Source organism: Oryza brachyantha, chromosome 6, assembly GCF_000231095.2.
Source record: "Oryza brachyantha chromosome 6, ObraRS2, whole genome shotgun sequence".
Taxonomy (NCBI): Eukaryota; Viridiplantae; Streptophyta; class Magnoliopsida; order Poales; family Poaceae; genus Oryza; species Oryza brachyantha.
Window position 1 is genome coordinate 2,954,690 of NC_023168.2, and position 15,551 is coordinate 2,970,240.

Genomic DNA, 15,551 nt, shown 5'->3' on the forward strand with positions numbered 1-15,551 from the left:
TGAATCGATAACAATAAAAAGGGAAATTTTTTGGTCAACTGCAGATGACTAATCATCAAAACTATGTGCAACGAGGACATCATTCACATTCGCAAGGATGTAGTAGTGTTGGAGCTGATCATTTGTCCTCGCTGCCTTCTGAACAAACAGGTATTGTTTACATGTTTAGTACATATGCTAGTTTCTTACTAGTTAGTAGGACTATTGTAACTAAATATGGACATGTTGTCAGCTGCTTTAGGTACCACAAGCACTTGTGGTAGAGCTAAATGGAATCACCAAATGAGGTCATTTCTTATTCAGCTGTTGAAAGATCATGATGTACCTGGTTATCGAACACACAATGCATGGAGCAAGGATGCATGGACAAGTATTGCTTCTCAATTAAATAACAAGTTTAGTCTATCATATACTGTTAACCAAGTCAAGCAAAAAGAGCAAGATTTGAAGAAGGAATATCGAAGTGTTAAGGATTTGTTAGCTGAAAGTGGCTTTGGATGGGATAGTGAGAGAATGATGTTAGATGCACCTGAGAGTGTTTGGGCCACGTTTGCTGCTCGCAACAACAACAAGGAACCCCTCCAATGGAAAGACAAGTCTTACCCATACTTTGATGAATTATCTACACTTTACGATGGTTAGTGAAAGCCATAGTGCCTTGTCTCTTCGGCATCATGTTCTTTTCTATATTTCTAATTTGTGCTCAATATGATATAGGCCGTTATGCTGAAGGAAGGACTCGTCGTGGTATAGACTATTATGCAAGCAAGACACATGATGCATTCATCTCTATTGATGAAAGTACTGATGCTTGCCACAGTCCATCACCTAATTTACAAGGTCCAGGTGAACCTGGTTTGGATTTATTTGATAAAAAAGAAACTGAGGATACAAATTTGGATGTTGCCCACCGGTCATCAACACCAATGCAACACATGAAGTCTACACCAACCTGCAAACAACCTTGTCCAGAAAAGCCTAGTAAATGTGCAAAAAGACAGAAGACAAGTCCTACTGAACCAACTGATGGATTTCATGAGAGATACCTACAATTGAAGCAGGAAGAAATAAATCGATTTGCAGCTATTGAAGAGAGGAAACTAGATGATCCCTACAGTATTAACAAGTGCATCACAACTCTTGAAGGCTTGGATGGTCTACAAACAAGTGACATTCTGATGTCATCAGATATATTCCAATCAACAAATAACAGGGAAGTTTTCTTGTCATATTCTAGTGATGCACTAAAATTGGCATGGATTAGAAGGGAGATTGCACGGAGCAACCCAAATTATTAGTATTACTATTAGAACAAATATCTTTTGGTCAGGTTAGCAATATTTTGGGCATGTGGTGGTTAGCATATTTTGGTCATTTGGTGGTTAGCATATTTTGGTCAGGGAAAAAAAAGAATTGTTATATAATGCAGTAGAACAGTAATATTCGTAGTATACATGGACGGTAATAGAACTTGCATGCCATATCAATATATTCCTATCTTGAAGTCCTTCGGGATATGTACTGATCCCACATTTGTCGTGCTATGTCATCTCGCATTTGATTTCCTGCTTCCCTAGAGAAATTAAATGCATTTATATCATCCTGATAGTTATGGTCTCCATCTGGCACATCAATAATCTGCTCTTGATCAATATCCATGGTAGCATTACTAGGCCAAGTCATATCTCCATTGTATAGGCGTATAAAGTTATGTAGAACAGCACAAGCCACAGATATGTCAACCTGTTTTTCTTTTGGAAAATGTGAAGCCACTTTTAGTATAGGAAATCTCATTTTGTAGATGCCAATAATTCTCTCAACATGATTCCGAAGTTGAGCATGTCGAAGATTAAATAATTCCTTATAATTTTGTGGCCTTTGGCGAGCTCTTCCTTGTTCTTTTAAATGATACCTAGTACCACGATATGGAGCTAGAAATTGAGGTGTATTTGCATAACCAGCATCTACAAGATAAAATTTACCATTTGGAACTTCAAAACCATGGTTAAGTGCATCATGCAAAACCCTTGCATCTGAAGCTGACCCCTCCCATCCAGGATGTATATGCACAAACTTCAAATCAAAATCACAAGCAACCATACAATTTTGTGAGATTGTTTGCTTCCTATTTCTGTATGGCTCTTGCTCATCCAATGGAAGTTTCATAGGGATGTGAGTAACATCTATAGCACCAATGCAATTCTGCAGAAAAAAAGGCACGCCATTGTTTGAAACTTTTCTCCAGTTCATGAAAATTTATGCCATTCAAATTTTAAAACCAGAACAACTTAACAAGTGGTCATACCTTAAAAAAGGGGTAAAACTGTGGCTTGCTCAAGATTGGATGTGGATGCAGGGAAGGTGCACGAATGTAGACAGATGTAAGATTTGTTATTGCATTCAACACTGCTTTGAAATATCGATGTATTGTGTCTGGGCTATGCTGAAACCAATCTTGAAGTGTTTCATTGGTTGCATTTTTTGCTACTGCATACAAGAATATAGCAACTTGCTCTTCCACTGAAACATATATTGTGTTAGCTAGGTACCCTTTCTCACGCAACTTGTCGACTAGTGCATGAAAAATGCCAACTTCCATGCGAAAGTTCCTTTTACATAATCTTTCATGTCCAGTTAAAATCTCATGAACACGACAACCCCCTGAAAGTTTTGATGTGTGCATTGATCTCCTAGTAGAAGATGATTGTGTTGAATTTTCCAAGGTAGGCAAAACAAAATGAATGAACTCATCGTCACTATTTGACCTACGTCGGTAGCTTGGATACATTGTGTCTGGAAGTAAATAAATCAATATAAGAGAGTAAAAATCATAACATTTCCTATGAAAACTAACGATTTTATTGCACAACTTGAACAAGTGCTAACCTTATTGTTCCAGGAGCAAGTGATGATGTATAACTGTGTTGGCTAAATGATGAGCAAGCTAATTCTCCAAAAATGATGCAAGCAAGCTTCTTTTGATGAGCAAACAGAAAGAGAAAGTGAAGTGAACGGTGCTACCTGATACAAGCCCTGGAGCTATTTATATTATGAACTTGAAATGTACTACTAACGGCTAGTTGAGGTAGACATGCTCAACGGTTGCTAGCTAATTCAAACTTTAAAAAATAATATATTTCTTCAAGTAGCAGAATGTTCCTATATTTTTCCTTTGGATGGATCCGAATGCACTTTGCTTTTGAATTCCTGAGGTTTGGTTTCCTATAGGATTGAAGTGCATGTTTCTTCCTAATCCTCCACTTTTCCTATCCCTATGAATTTGTATTCCCGTGAAACGAATAGGGCCTAAAAACATACTTCAAATTTAAGGTTGAAAATTGAAGTTTTAGCATATAAGCATAAGCATAAACATAAACGAAAAGATGAGGTGCTATTTCTTCGCTAAAGCCTTACTATATATTATAAGTCCTACGTGGCAATCTGTTTAAGTCTGTAATAAAATCATCCCGCGTGGAACGTTGAGACTGCTCTAATTGTTCACCCTCTTGCATGGAACTGGGAAAGCTTACCACGACTGTTTGGCACAACTCCAGATTTTGACTTTCAGGTTCTTTCTTTGTTCTAACTCAAGCTAGAGTAGATCAACTAGCTATTAGAGTGAGGCATTTTTTTAATACTTATTAGACAAAAGGTAGAGATTAAATCACTTCATTTTAATCTATAAAATCCGTTTGCTACTTAGAATTTAAGAGTTATATAGCCAATTAGCCATGCCAAACAGATCTTGAGAAAAAAAAATCTCATGTAGCTCATATACTGGGCAGCCTAAAAGGGACAGGTGCCCCTGTAATAACCAGTTAGCTTGTAAGTTGTAGCGCTCATGGAGCTCATACTGGACAGCCTACAAGAAACAAGTGTCCCTATGATCACTCGTGAGCTCGTAGAATCAAGTTAATCAGGTCAGATAATCACTACCAGGTGAGAAACCGAACGGATACTGTTATCTTGAATAGCCTTATTTTTGCAAGTGCAGCTTACACGGACCTGATGCAGAAACAAGAACTTTGGCTTTGTTTTAGAAAAAAAAAATCGAGCAGGTGTAGTAATAGGAGAATAAAAGAATACAAACTAGAGAACAAAGCAGCACTTTGTAGGTTGGAAAGTCCTAAAAAAAAAAAGCAAGATAGGATAGTCTTCACTGCTTTGTACTAGTAGCTTTTCTGTGAAAGAGAAAATCCAACTTTCAACTAGGTGAGTGCCGTATCAAGTAGCAAGTGGAAATCAATACTTTACAAATGGAAAATTAACAGATTTTCTTGTGTTGCTGTGATGTTTTCGCTATTCAGCCTTTTGTTACAGTTTGTTAGAAAGACTGAATGCTAAGGAAGGCAGGATTCCTGCCAATTTTTTCACGCATGAAAGACAGGATTTTATCAAATTATCACCATGAAAAGGAATCAAAGATGCTCCAATCAGTACTCATGACTTTGATATTTCCATCGCAGCATGTCACTACCACTATGCACACAATCAATCTGCATTCGTTAGGGAGAGAGGAAAGAAAACTTACTCATTACCCGTGAGCACATTTCCCAAACTGATGTTTTCTACCAAAAAAACTATCTAAAAGTTGTTATAAAGAATTATATTAATCCATTTTCTAAGTTTGCAATAGCTAATACTAAATTTATCATTCACTAATAAGATACCTCAATTCGCGTGATCTTCTTCTGGACTACTGATACTGCCAAACAGAAATATCTCATTCTAGAACACCGTTACTTTTCATGCTTCCTGTTATTCTGTTGTGCTAGCATTCACAATGAAAACAGAAATGCAGATATAAGGCAGTGCAAACTTACATTAGAAAGGACAGTTTACTTTGTCTGGGGGTCAAAAGATAATCTGAAACAGTAGAGAGCTAGGATTATTTCTGAGATGTAGCTTTAGCAGCTGAACATGAGAACAAGGAGAGCTCTTCAGCAGTAGGCAAAACAAGGTTCACAAATCACAGCGCAATTCAAATCATTTGCCCATCTCCCAGATTATGGCACTATCCTCTGCATCAGCAGTAAGAAGGGTAAGTATATGTGAAAAATATACAAGCAACAAAGAAAAAAAGTGTCATATACTTTTAATTGTATAGTCCAAACGCACAAGATTAGAGTAGTTATAATCCACTGCCATAAATTTTCAAGAAAACAGTAAAGTTGCAAGAACGTGGAGTGCTCTCCATGCTATCAAAGAAAAAGAGAATGCACCTTTGATCTTTTTGTTTATCCAAACCTCAAGCAGCATCCCTGCACCAACTCCAGCAGCACATGCAGCCCCATAGATTGCCAATGCAGAAGGCCAAGATCGCCGAGGCAGAAAATAGCAATCAGGAACTTGTCTGATTTTCTTTGGGAGACGCTTTTTAACAACCGGTTGGCTTGAGTCATTAGTCACTGCACCACCAACTGTTTTCCAGTCCACACTTTTCAGCATATCTTTTGTGTCCTCGCTGCCCATCTTGAAAATGCCTATGTTCATAAAAGTTAATCAAAACTAATCTCCAAACACCATCTGAGAAAACAAGTGGGAGATCCAGAAATGGAGCGCTCTGGGAGCTAACTTATGAAACTACCGATGGTTTGCAATCAAATTAGAAGACAGCAAAATCACATAGAAAATGATTTTTAATACTCATGCAGACCATGCTTATGTAAAGCAATATAAATAATACATAAAAAACCATTTATTAAGTTCTAAATTGACAGTTACAGAAAGAAGACTAATCTCGCACCACAAATTAAACCTATACACAAAAAAAAATCGACAAATACACAATGAGGCAAAAGCCAAATAATTACCTGAAGGCAACAATCGGTGAGTGCGAGCAGACGAGCAAGGGGGGCAGCTGGCGGGGGCGCGGGCCGAGGGGACTTGGCCGGCACCTGGCGTGCGGCGGCGGCTGCCGATCTAGGGCGGGAGAGGCTCTTCGGCGCACGGAGGGGAGGGGAGAGGCTGCAGCCTGGGCTATGATAACCTGCGCCCTGCGGCGTTCGTCGCCGGCAACGGGCGGGGCGGAGGCGGCGGCGGCAGCGGCGCGTACCGCGACGGCTCGTGAGGAAAACCTAGGTGTGATTTGGGCCCATTTCGTCTTGTGGGCCGTGAATTTGGGTGACCCGCTAGGGCCGAGTTCTTTCCCTCCTACCGATTTTTTTTGTTTTTCGCACGGTTGTTTGTAAAATATTTTTAAAAAACTATAGAAAAGTTGTTAGAAAATTAATAATTAATTTGTTACTACGTTAATAGTATAATTAATAATGTACTAATATATTACTATGTTTTTCACACCGAATAACTACATAGCGGCTTAGGTCTCTGGGCCAAAATAAGACTAGTCATGGCCCCACCTGAGCTATACGCCCTTGCGTTCAACCGGAGCAACTTGCTTATGTATTGCTCAACATATCAGGAAGATCGATTCAAAATGCCGACATGCTCTACTATGTTTGGGAGAGAGCTTCTTCGAAAAGCTGTTTCTACCATAAACTATCCCCAAATGGTCTACGTCTTCTGAGAATTAGTTACAAATTCTGAAAAATGAGCTAAGAATCTGGAAGCTGGAGATGCTGAGTTTAGGAGTTTTTCCAGATTCTCAGAAGCTGGCTACCAAACAGCTGTTTGTGAGAATCTAAAGCTGGCCAAACAGATGCACAACAAATGTTACTGAATCAAGATTCAAGAAAGAGCCATGTGAGTCTTGTCAACTTGAACATCGTACAAGAACGTCGCTGCAAAATTCTCTGCCTGAATCTATACAACATGTAACACAACAAAATATTTGGTTTTCAACCGTGTAATAGATGATAACTGAATCACCGAAAAAGTACTAGCTACGTGAGAAAGTGTTTTAACTTTTAATCGCTCAGAAATATATTAAGTCGTTTCTTGCATAATATCTAAATAGTTGTGAAAAAACTAGAAAAAATCTACAAGGAAAATTAATATATGATACATCACTGCACAATTCAGATCCAAATTTAAACTCTGCAGGCTGTAAAAAAACATGAGTATACTACTTGGGAGTTTTATTTGGTCTTTTTGTTATAACTTGTGTAAGTTAAATTTAACCTTTTAAGCTTATGTTGGTATATACGAGATGAGTTAAAAATAAAGTGTTTGTGGGATAGAGGTAGGAAGTATAACGTTCAGTTAAATAGAACATCTATCATAAATTTTCATGCGAACGTCTGATATGAATTTCATACCTGGGATTGCTCTGCAGGGTACAGCTCCCTGAAGTTTGAATCCAGATATTTAAAGTAGTACTGCTGAATCCAAATTACAGTTTTGGGCCGCCATGTCCCAAACTGTACCTCGAAAATCTAGAGCCTGGCACTGTGCCCACCGTAATGCAGCTGGACCAGAAAACTTGAAACGAGAAATCCAAAAATCAAACCTGCAAACTCGCTGAAGCACTCGTACTGCTCTCTAAATTTTTTCCAGAGATTCCATCCCAAAATTTGCCTGAACATTTCAGCTTTGCACGCGCTGCCTGCCACTGCTCTGCTCTGCTCAAACCTTCTATTCTACCCCCGTGTTCTTACTGCTGCACTGTTCACTGCAGCTGTCTGAATTTTCAGTTTTTTTTCACAACGCCAGTTTGCCCTCTTCGATCGCTGCAAGGAGCAGTAGTATAGCCTGCTGTGTTAATGCAGCCGCAGTGTACTGATGGCGTCTGCAAACTGCAGCCTGCAAGTAAATTCGATCAGAATTCAGACAGACCGTTACTGCTGCCGATAATGTTCGGTTCATCTGGTCCCGGATTAATGTTTCCCTCCCTGAATTTAGAACACGTCCACGAGCTGCAGATGATCAGCGTGATTCTGTGCAACAAAGCACACTGAAAAAAATTGTATTAGCATTTTTGAAATGGAAAAATTCTGTGTCATTAAGTAAAGCATTTTTGAATTTAGAACTAATCCGCGGAATTGCTGATGATCAGTGCCACAAATCACACCGGGAAATTACGTGTCATCAACAAAAAGTTTCAGTAAACATTGGGCAACATGAACGATCAGTTGCGAGCATCATGAATGGCAAGCAAAAATTGCAATCACAAGAGCAGAAACAGCATGCAAGTAGACTCATGAATGCGTCGCGATTGGATTGGATTGCATTGGATTCGCTGGAAAATTTTCTGAAAAGCCGCAGAGACAGCAGCAGGATCACTACACAATTTACACCGCGCGCACAGTCACACTCGCACCCTGACCCACTCGTCAACCGCTCACTTCCCGCCATTTTCTGCGCGCGCGCGCCAAAGAGTCACCGGCGTGGCGTGGCGCGGCGCGGCGGCGCCCACACCGACCTGACACCGTACTGACGTACTGTGCGTGCGTGCTTGCTGCCGCCATTACTGGCGAGCTGCTGCTACGATCTGGCGAAGCGGCGGGAGGACTCGTCGCGGCGGTGGGTGACGAGCTTGGCGGCGTCGCGCCACCAGACGACCTCGCGCTCCTTCTCGTGGAGGCGGCGCTGGGTGCTGTCCAGCGCGGCCTCCAGCTCCACGATGCGCTCCTGCTGCCGCTTCTGCAGCAGCTCGTACAGCCGCCGCTCCAGCGCCCGCGCCGACACGCCGCCGTGCGGCGGGCTCTTGTCCCCGCCGCCACCGGCGTCGTACTCCTCCTCCTCCTCCTCGTCGTACTCTTCCTCCTCCTCGTCGTCTTCCTCGACCGCCTCTCCGGCGTTCCCGCCTTCTGCCACGTCGTCGTCCTCGTCCTCGTCGGCGACGCAGCTCCTCGGCGGGCTGTCCGACACGTTGCTCTTCGTCGTCTTCACCTGCAGCAACGGCAACTGTCGCCGGCATACGCGCATCACCATCAGCAACCTTACGTGCTCGCGACATGTACGGGCGGCGGAACGTAAGTACCTCGAGTCCGTGCATGGGAGCGGCACGATTCTCGCCGTGCCCGGCAGCGCACTGCAAGCGGTTCAGCTCGACCTGGAGCTCAGCCTCCATCCGGTGCATCACGACGGCGGCGCGTCCACCGCCTCCGCCTCCGCCGGAGCAGTTGGACATTGCGTCATCGGAGACGGCCGCACGGGCGATGGGGTCCTTCACGGCGGTGATGCTGCGGCCGTCGGATTCTTGCGAACTGGAACCGGCGGCTACGGCGGCGGCGGCGGCGGCCGAGGCAGAGTCCTGCTTCTTGCTCTGCGTCTCCTTCCTGATCTCCGACACGAGCGCCTCCATCTGCACTCGGAGCTCCACCATCTTGTTCAGCTCGACCGCGCCCTTGGACAGGAGCAGCACCAAGCTCGCGCCGAGTCCAAGGTTCATCGACATGATCTCCTCCTCCGGCTTCTTCTTCCCTGCAGAATTTTCATCACCAACTCGATCGATTTCAGCGTCAATTCTCGCAAATCAGTTCGCGAGAATTCCAGTGAAATTTCCATCCGAATTACCATTTCTCCCCTCGTCGAGCGTGCAAGAACTCCGCGGCGTCTCGAGCGAGAGCTCCGGCGCCCTCCCGACCACCTTCACCCTGGCAGGGACGTCCTGCTCGGAGGCACTGTCCTTCGCGTCGTCCCTGCCGCCTCCGGCGGCGGAGGTGGAGCTGTACCGCCGCGGGAGCCGCACCCGGCACCCAAACTTCCCTCCACTCCCGCCATCCCCTCGCTGCAGGAGACGCGACAGCAGCGACCGCGGCGACTGGCAGCTCTCAAGCCCGCCACCCGCACCTGCGGCTCTGGCGAGGTGAGCCCTGATGGACGCCGCCGGCGACGGCGACGACACCGCCGCGAGGCGCGGCGGCGGAGGCAGAGGCAGCGCCTCCGTCCCCGCCCTTCCACCACCACCACCACCACCTCTCGTTGAACCCTCCATTGCCACCGTCGCTGAGCACGATCAAGCAAGCGTCAAAACAGAGCAACTCGAATTCTCCCACTGCGAGAAGAAAGCCTCCCATATTTATAGCCCCCGCCAAGAACGCGCGGCAGCCTCGCGCCATTGAAGCAAGTTCAAATCTTTCCAATCTCTTTTTCAAAAAAACAAAGGGATTAAATGCTTGTGCGTTACTACTAATACGACTAATCAATACGATCATTTTGGAAGCTTGCTTGCATCAAAGGATCAAACGCTAACGGCGATGGTCCCAGGGAGGGGGAATTAACTCCGGGCGCGAGCAACCCATGTTGGGCTGAACAGGGAAGAAGCTGGTACAAAAGCTTCCATTTTTACCTTTTGCGTTTCAAAAAGGGGCACTGTCATTCTGTGAATTCCTGCAACTTTACTGACCAACTGGCGCCTGCCACATCCGCCGCCGGCCGGCCGGCAGAGCAGGGGCAGGGCTGCACCGGCAGGGGATTCGAAGCTACTACTAGTAGTGGTAGTGAGAATAGAATAGGCGCAGTACACCACACGCCGGTGCAGTGCTGCACTGCGTTGCGTCGTCGTCTTCTTGAAGAAGAGCAGCTGCAGTGCAGCAGCTAGGTTGGCAGGATCTTCATCGGGAGATGGAACTATGTGCCCTGAGCCGTCAGATCAGAGGATCGGATGGTGGAACAAATACTGTCTTCTACCGTCTCCGTCTCATATTAAGTTTATTTTTTAGTTTTTAAATATAATGTTTTGACTATTTGTCTTATTTAAAATTTTTTTGCGATTAATATTTTTATTGTTACTAGATGGTAAACATAAATAATACTTTATACGTGACTAATTTTTCTAAGTATTTAATAAATTTTTAAAATAAGACGAGTAGTTAGACGGTTGGACATAGTCACATACAAATTGAAAAATAAAATTATCATAGGATGGAGGTAGTAGTTGTTTGAGACCCAGAAAAGTATTATGTCTTTTTAAGAAAAAATATATAAGAGCTACTTAAAAATCATATTAATCTATTTTTTAAGTTCAAAATAGTTGATACTTCATTAATTATATACTAATGACTTAATCCATTCTCATTAAATTGTGATAAGGGGTTAATGTAGAGAGTTAAAATAGGTTCCATATAGATGGAACTCTCTTTACATTGTTTTCAATACAACTTATCTCTTGCATATACTGACTTTGGAACATGTATCGGCTATTTAAATCATTAATAAAATGTCTTGTTGCTTACATGATATTATTGAAAACATACAAATTGAATGTTCCACTAGGAATGACCTGAAATCTAATTAGTAGTTGATTGCGTGATCCAATTCATGAATGTTTTTGTATTTGAACACCCTTGATGTTGATGAGGTTTAGCCAGTTGATTTGTGCGCCTTACTAGGATAGGTAAGGTGGGTGCTAATCAAATCAAAATTACGGCGTATTTTGAGATGGAATAACTGAACTCTCAACTCTTTTGGTTTGAAAGCTGGCATCATTGTGATTTGTGCAGCCCACCATGCATGTTGAGCTTAATTCTCTTTCACTCAAACTTTGTCTGGTTTTTGTTTGCAATTAAATCGATACAAAGTTCCTGCCTTTTCAGGTGCATTTGGAATGCAGATGATTTCCAGAATTAATTTCCATCAAATTCATCTGAAATATATATATTGCGTACCTGCTCGCCGTCTGACACGCCGATCAAAATCTTGGTAACATCCAACGGCAAAATTTTAAAATAATTCAAATATGTTACTGCCAACGCCATGATATCGTAAATTAACCTTGAGTTGCAAAACTGCGGTAATTTGCAAGCATAACCAGGAGACAATCGAACACGTACGGTTTAGTCCAACACATGTGGTATATATCACCAAATTAAATTGCTCTCATTAGTACTAACACCGGCGATTAATTACGATGTGAAGAAGAAGAAAAAAAAATCAAACTGAAGAATTAAATGGAACCCCATGAACGGCACTAGTACGTACAAGTAGGAGTCTTGTAGAGAGTAGTAGAAACGGATTATTTGACTCTTGGATTCAAAATTATATACTGTTACGTACGTACTGCAGCAGTGCAGCTTCAACAAGCATGAGAGGTTTATTGTTTGGTCAGAGATTAGAATCTTCAACAGTACGTACGTATTAATTAACCAGCTTGTCGTGTATATATGTATACGAACACACGATCCTGTAACTATGTCAGTGCCTAGCTTACAGTACTGATTTGCCTAAACTAAACACAAGTGAATGTATTCAGTTTTAGTTAGTTAGTTAGTTAGTTAGTGTAGTACGTACATGCATAGGTTTAATTTGCAGGTTGTTTAGGAACATAGACTAGCTAATAATGTCGGTATTCAACTGTCGCATGTGTTCAACGTGTAGGTTTAATCTGTGGTTGTTTTTTTTCATAATCTACTTGAACATTATTGTTGATTCCGACCGTTTCACTTTTTGGGAGAAAAAGTTAAACAACTTATATGCAAATAAAAGATAATTTATAGATAAAACTTTTATATAATTATCGATAATGATTCAAAAACAAATATAGTAAAATAAACCATGGTCAATGAACTGCAAAATGTACTCCAAAATTAAATTTTAAATTTTGGTTGTCGGGAGCCATGTGTCAACCTGAGGAGGGTGTGTACAATTGAGTAGAGACACCATATATATAAATATTAGGAATTGCTACCAATGTACCATGGCTGTTGGATGTATAGCCAAACAGTCTTCTTCGACCTATAGCCAGGGAAAATGAGGCAGCTGGGGTTTGTGAATGGAAGGCTCACTAGCTATGGCAATAGCGCAACGATGACTTTCACTTGGTGGCAGTGGTCAGAGTCTGAACTTCGACAAAGGATTTATGGGTAAATATTTCATAGTTAGATATGGGCGGGTAGCGAGATGTCCATGGCAACCCTAAAGTCACATGGATAGAGCAAGGTGGTGGATAGGAGCCGATGTTAGGGACATGACATCTCCACAGGTTAGGAGGTGAGGAGGATGGTGGCTTCTAGGATGGTAGAGGAGCCATCAGTTATGATATAGACCGTCTAAGAGTGATTGAAATTTGTGGATCGTATTTATAACAAAAAAATAAACAGTCACGTAAGTGCCTCACATATTTTACTTTGTCTCCCCATCCTCTAAGGACCGACAATTCAAAATCTTCATAGGAAAATTGTTGGAAACAATAAATTAAGCTACTCTGGTATTTACAGGCTATGGCAGAGCCCATGGATTCTAAACATTTGCATTATCTTAAAAATTAAGGAGGGCGAATATTTGGCTTTTTTATATATATAAAAAAAACAAGACATCATATTTGCAAACAAAAAATATATTGTAAATAAAACTTTCATATTCTTAGCGATCTAAGAAACAAGAATATAAAATATACTTCAGTAAAAAAACTCAAATCAACTTAAAATTTAAAATTAAAAATTTAAAATTTGACTTATAAGTAGATGAGATGGAGCGAATGTCTACATCCAAAACTGGTTTTGCGGGAGTAGATGCTAAATTTGTCTTGGAGCGTGACAAAGTTACACGGTGTCAGAGGTACTAGCTAGAACGTGCATGCAGGGTAGCAGCACCAACCTCCCATCCTTCCTGCATCCTACGCGCCCAGCGTCCGCTCCCTGGCTAGCATAGCACAGCATCGCCAACATGGGCGCCACTCATACCCACGTACTACGTACGTACCACCCCCGAAAAACCACGGCCCCGTACTACGTGCAACCCCCATCCGCACCCCACAGCCGTTCAAATTTCACGAAAACTCCCCGATCCCACGCATGTTTCCATCGCCTCGTCTCGTCTCGTCTCATCTCATCCCATCACCTCCCCCGTTGCTGCACCTGCACCGCAGCACGGCCCCCCCGCCCGCCCCGGTTTCCACCGCGCGCGCGCGCACGAAGATCACGTGGTTCTCGCCCGAATCCCCCACGATTTTCCGCTTGCGCCGTCCGCGCGAACACCAACCGGTGAACCGATTCGGAGACCGATCGTCGCACGTAAAAAGGAAGAGGAGAAACTGTAACTGTGGAGGAGGAGGATGCGTGCGTGCGTGGTCATAGGGAACGCGTGAGCAGCACATTTAGTGGGGAGGGACGGATCGACGCAGGCAGCCGCGGCACGGGTTGGGGGCGCGGCTTTAATACGCTCGCTCGCTCGCTCGCCGAGCCATGTGCGTGTGCGTACGTACGTATCCTACACGCATGCATGCGGTACGTACGCATGCATCCACGCACGCAATCCCCATTATGTCGATCGATCTCTTGCACAGGCTCTGCTTGTCGCGAGGCAGCTCGATGATATGGTTGTCCGGTGGTATATACCATGCGGGATTCCCAACCATTTATATCATGAATGGACGTAAATGTGTTAAGTGAATCAAATATATATCCTATCTTATAACTATTTAGGTGTAATCTTCCATTCTCTCGCCCTCTCATATAACCATTGAGAATTATCTTGAGATACGAAAAAAAATTAATATCATAAGGTGTTATCTTTTTATATAAAAAATGTGATATATCGAAATATTTTTTAAAAATATTAAAAAAGCTCCTCGTATAAAGTGTTATTTGACCCGTGAGCATTCCTTCTCACCCCCAAAGGGCAAAAACCAGTTCCCCAAGAAAATAAAATAAAATTCAAACGGTTAGTTAAAAAGCGTTTTCTTTTTCTACAGATCCATGTTAAAATAATCAATTTCTCCTGGCTATGTATGGAGGTAGCCTATCTTCGTAGATATATACGCACATTCCAATACATAAACATGTGATTGATATACTACAATTGGTTGTTTTTAAAAAGCTAGCACCGCCGGCTGATCCGTTGGTAATCTACGACGCACTCAATTTCGATGGAATTGAATTCCACGGGTGTTTCCAATTATTGGGTCGTTTAATTATCTATGCGAGTTGAAAATTGACTGCAACTTAATGCAAACACCACAATTCAAATGTGTGTATCCAGGATGGGGATACGTAGGAGTCCGTGCAATGAACGTACGTTATATCATATACTTGCAAACACGAACACATGTGGAGGCCGTGTTGCATTAATACGTAGACAAGAAGTTAAGTTCCGAGAGAATCAGCAATTAGGATTGGGGAATCCGGAATCTTTAATTAATGAGCAATTTTACTATCCTTCTCCTTAAGAAGTTATCGGAAGGTACCACTGTTTTTTATGTTACCAAACTTTACATAGAAAATAGTGATATATCTTCTTAAGTATGGAAAAAAATCTCTTAATTAATTAACGGGGTCCTTGACGGGAAACCTTCACTGGTCAGCAACCTCTTGAAATTTCATAGCTGGCTTCTTTCAAACAATCTATCATCTGGAAGACTTTGCATGTTAGTTAATTTTCACCTTCTTGGTGCATACTCCCTCCGGCTGTAACGCCTGTAACAAAATTCTGGTGAACTTTTAAAAGTATGGTCATAGATAATTTCTTAAATACTGATGTTAAAAACGAAAAAATGGCATGTCTTGCAATGCCCAATACTATCATAAATTTTCTTCCTTGGTGCATACTCCCTCCAGCTGTAACGCTCGGAACAAAATTCTGTTAAAAATATTAAACGTGTGGTCATTGATAATTTCTTAAATACTGATGTTAAAAACGAAGAAAATGGTATGTCTTGTAATGTCCAACAATATCATATTTTTTCTTCCTTATTGGTGCATACCCCCTCCGGT

General features: G+C 42.3%; 3 protein-coding genes across 3 annotated transcripts; 1 reads left to right on the plus strand and 2 right to left on the minus strand.

The window, feature by feature from the left end:
- Nucleotides 1–282: 282 nt before the first annotated feature.
- LOC102720611 lies at nucleotides 283–1,298 on the plus strand. The gene is made up of 2 exons (XM_006656648.3): nucleotides 283–637; nucleotides 718–1,298. The coding sequence occupies exons 1-2, from the start codon at nucleotides 283–285 to the stop codon at nucleotides 1,296–1,298; spliced, it is 936 nt and encodes a 311-aa protein (XP_006656711.2).
- Nucleotides 1,299–1,355: 57 nt separating this feature from the next.
- On the minus strand, nucleotides 1,356–3,697 carry LOC107304401 (putative nuclease HARBI1). The gene is made up of 2 exons (XM_015838369.2): nucleotides 2,306–3,697; nucleotides 1,356–2,202 (listed from the first exon to the last, which is right to left on the minus strand). The coding sequence occupies exons 1-2, from the start codon at nucleotides 2,786–2,788 to the stop codon at nucleotides 1,495–1,497; spliced, it is 1,191 nt and encodes a 396-aa protein (XP_015693855.1). The 5' UTR covers nucleotides 2,789–3,697; the 3' UTR covers nucleotides 1,356–1,494.
- A 4,685-nt stretch (nucleotides 3,698–8,382) lies between these two features.
- LOC121054674 (protein POLAR-like 1) lies at nucleotides 8,383–9,838 on the minus strand. Its single transcript, XM_040524868.1, has 3 exons — nucleotides 9,418–9,838; nucleotides 8,882–9,324; nucleotides 8,383–8,805 (listed from the first exon to the last, which is right to left on the minus strand). Exons 1-3 carry the CDS (start codon nucleotides 9,836–9,838, stop codon nucleotides 8,383–8,385), a joined length of 1,287 nt encoding a protein of 428 aa, XP_040380802.1.
- Nucleotides 9,839–15,551: the final 5,713 nt, after the last annotated feature.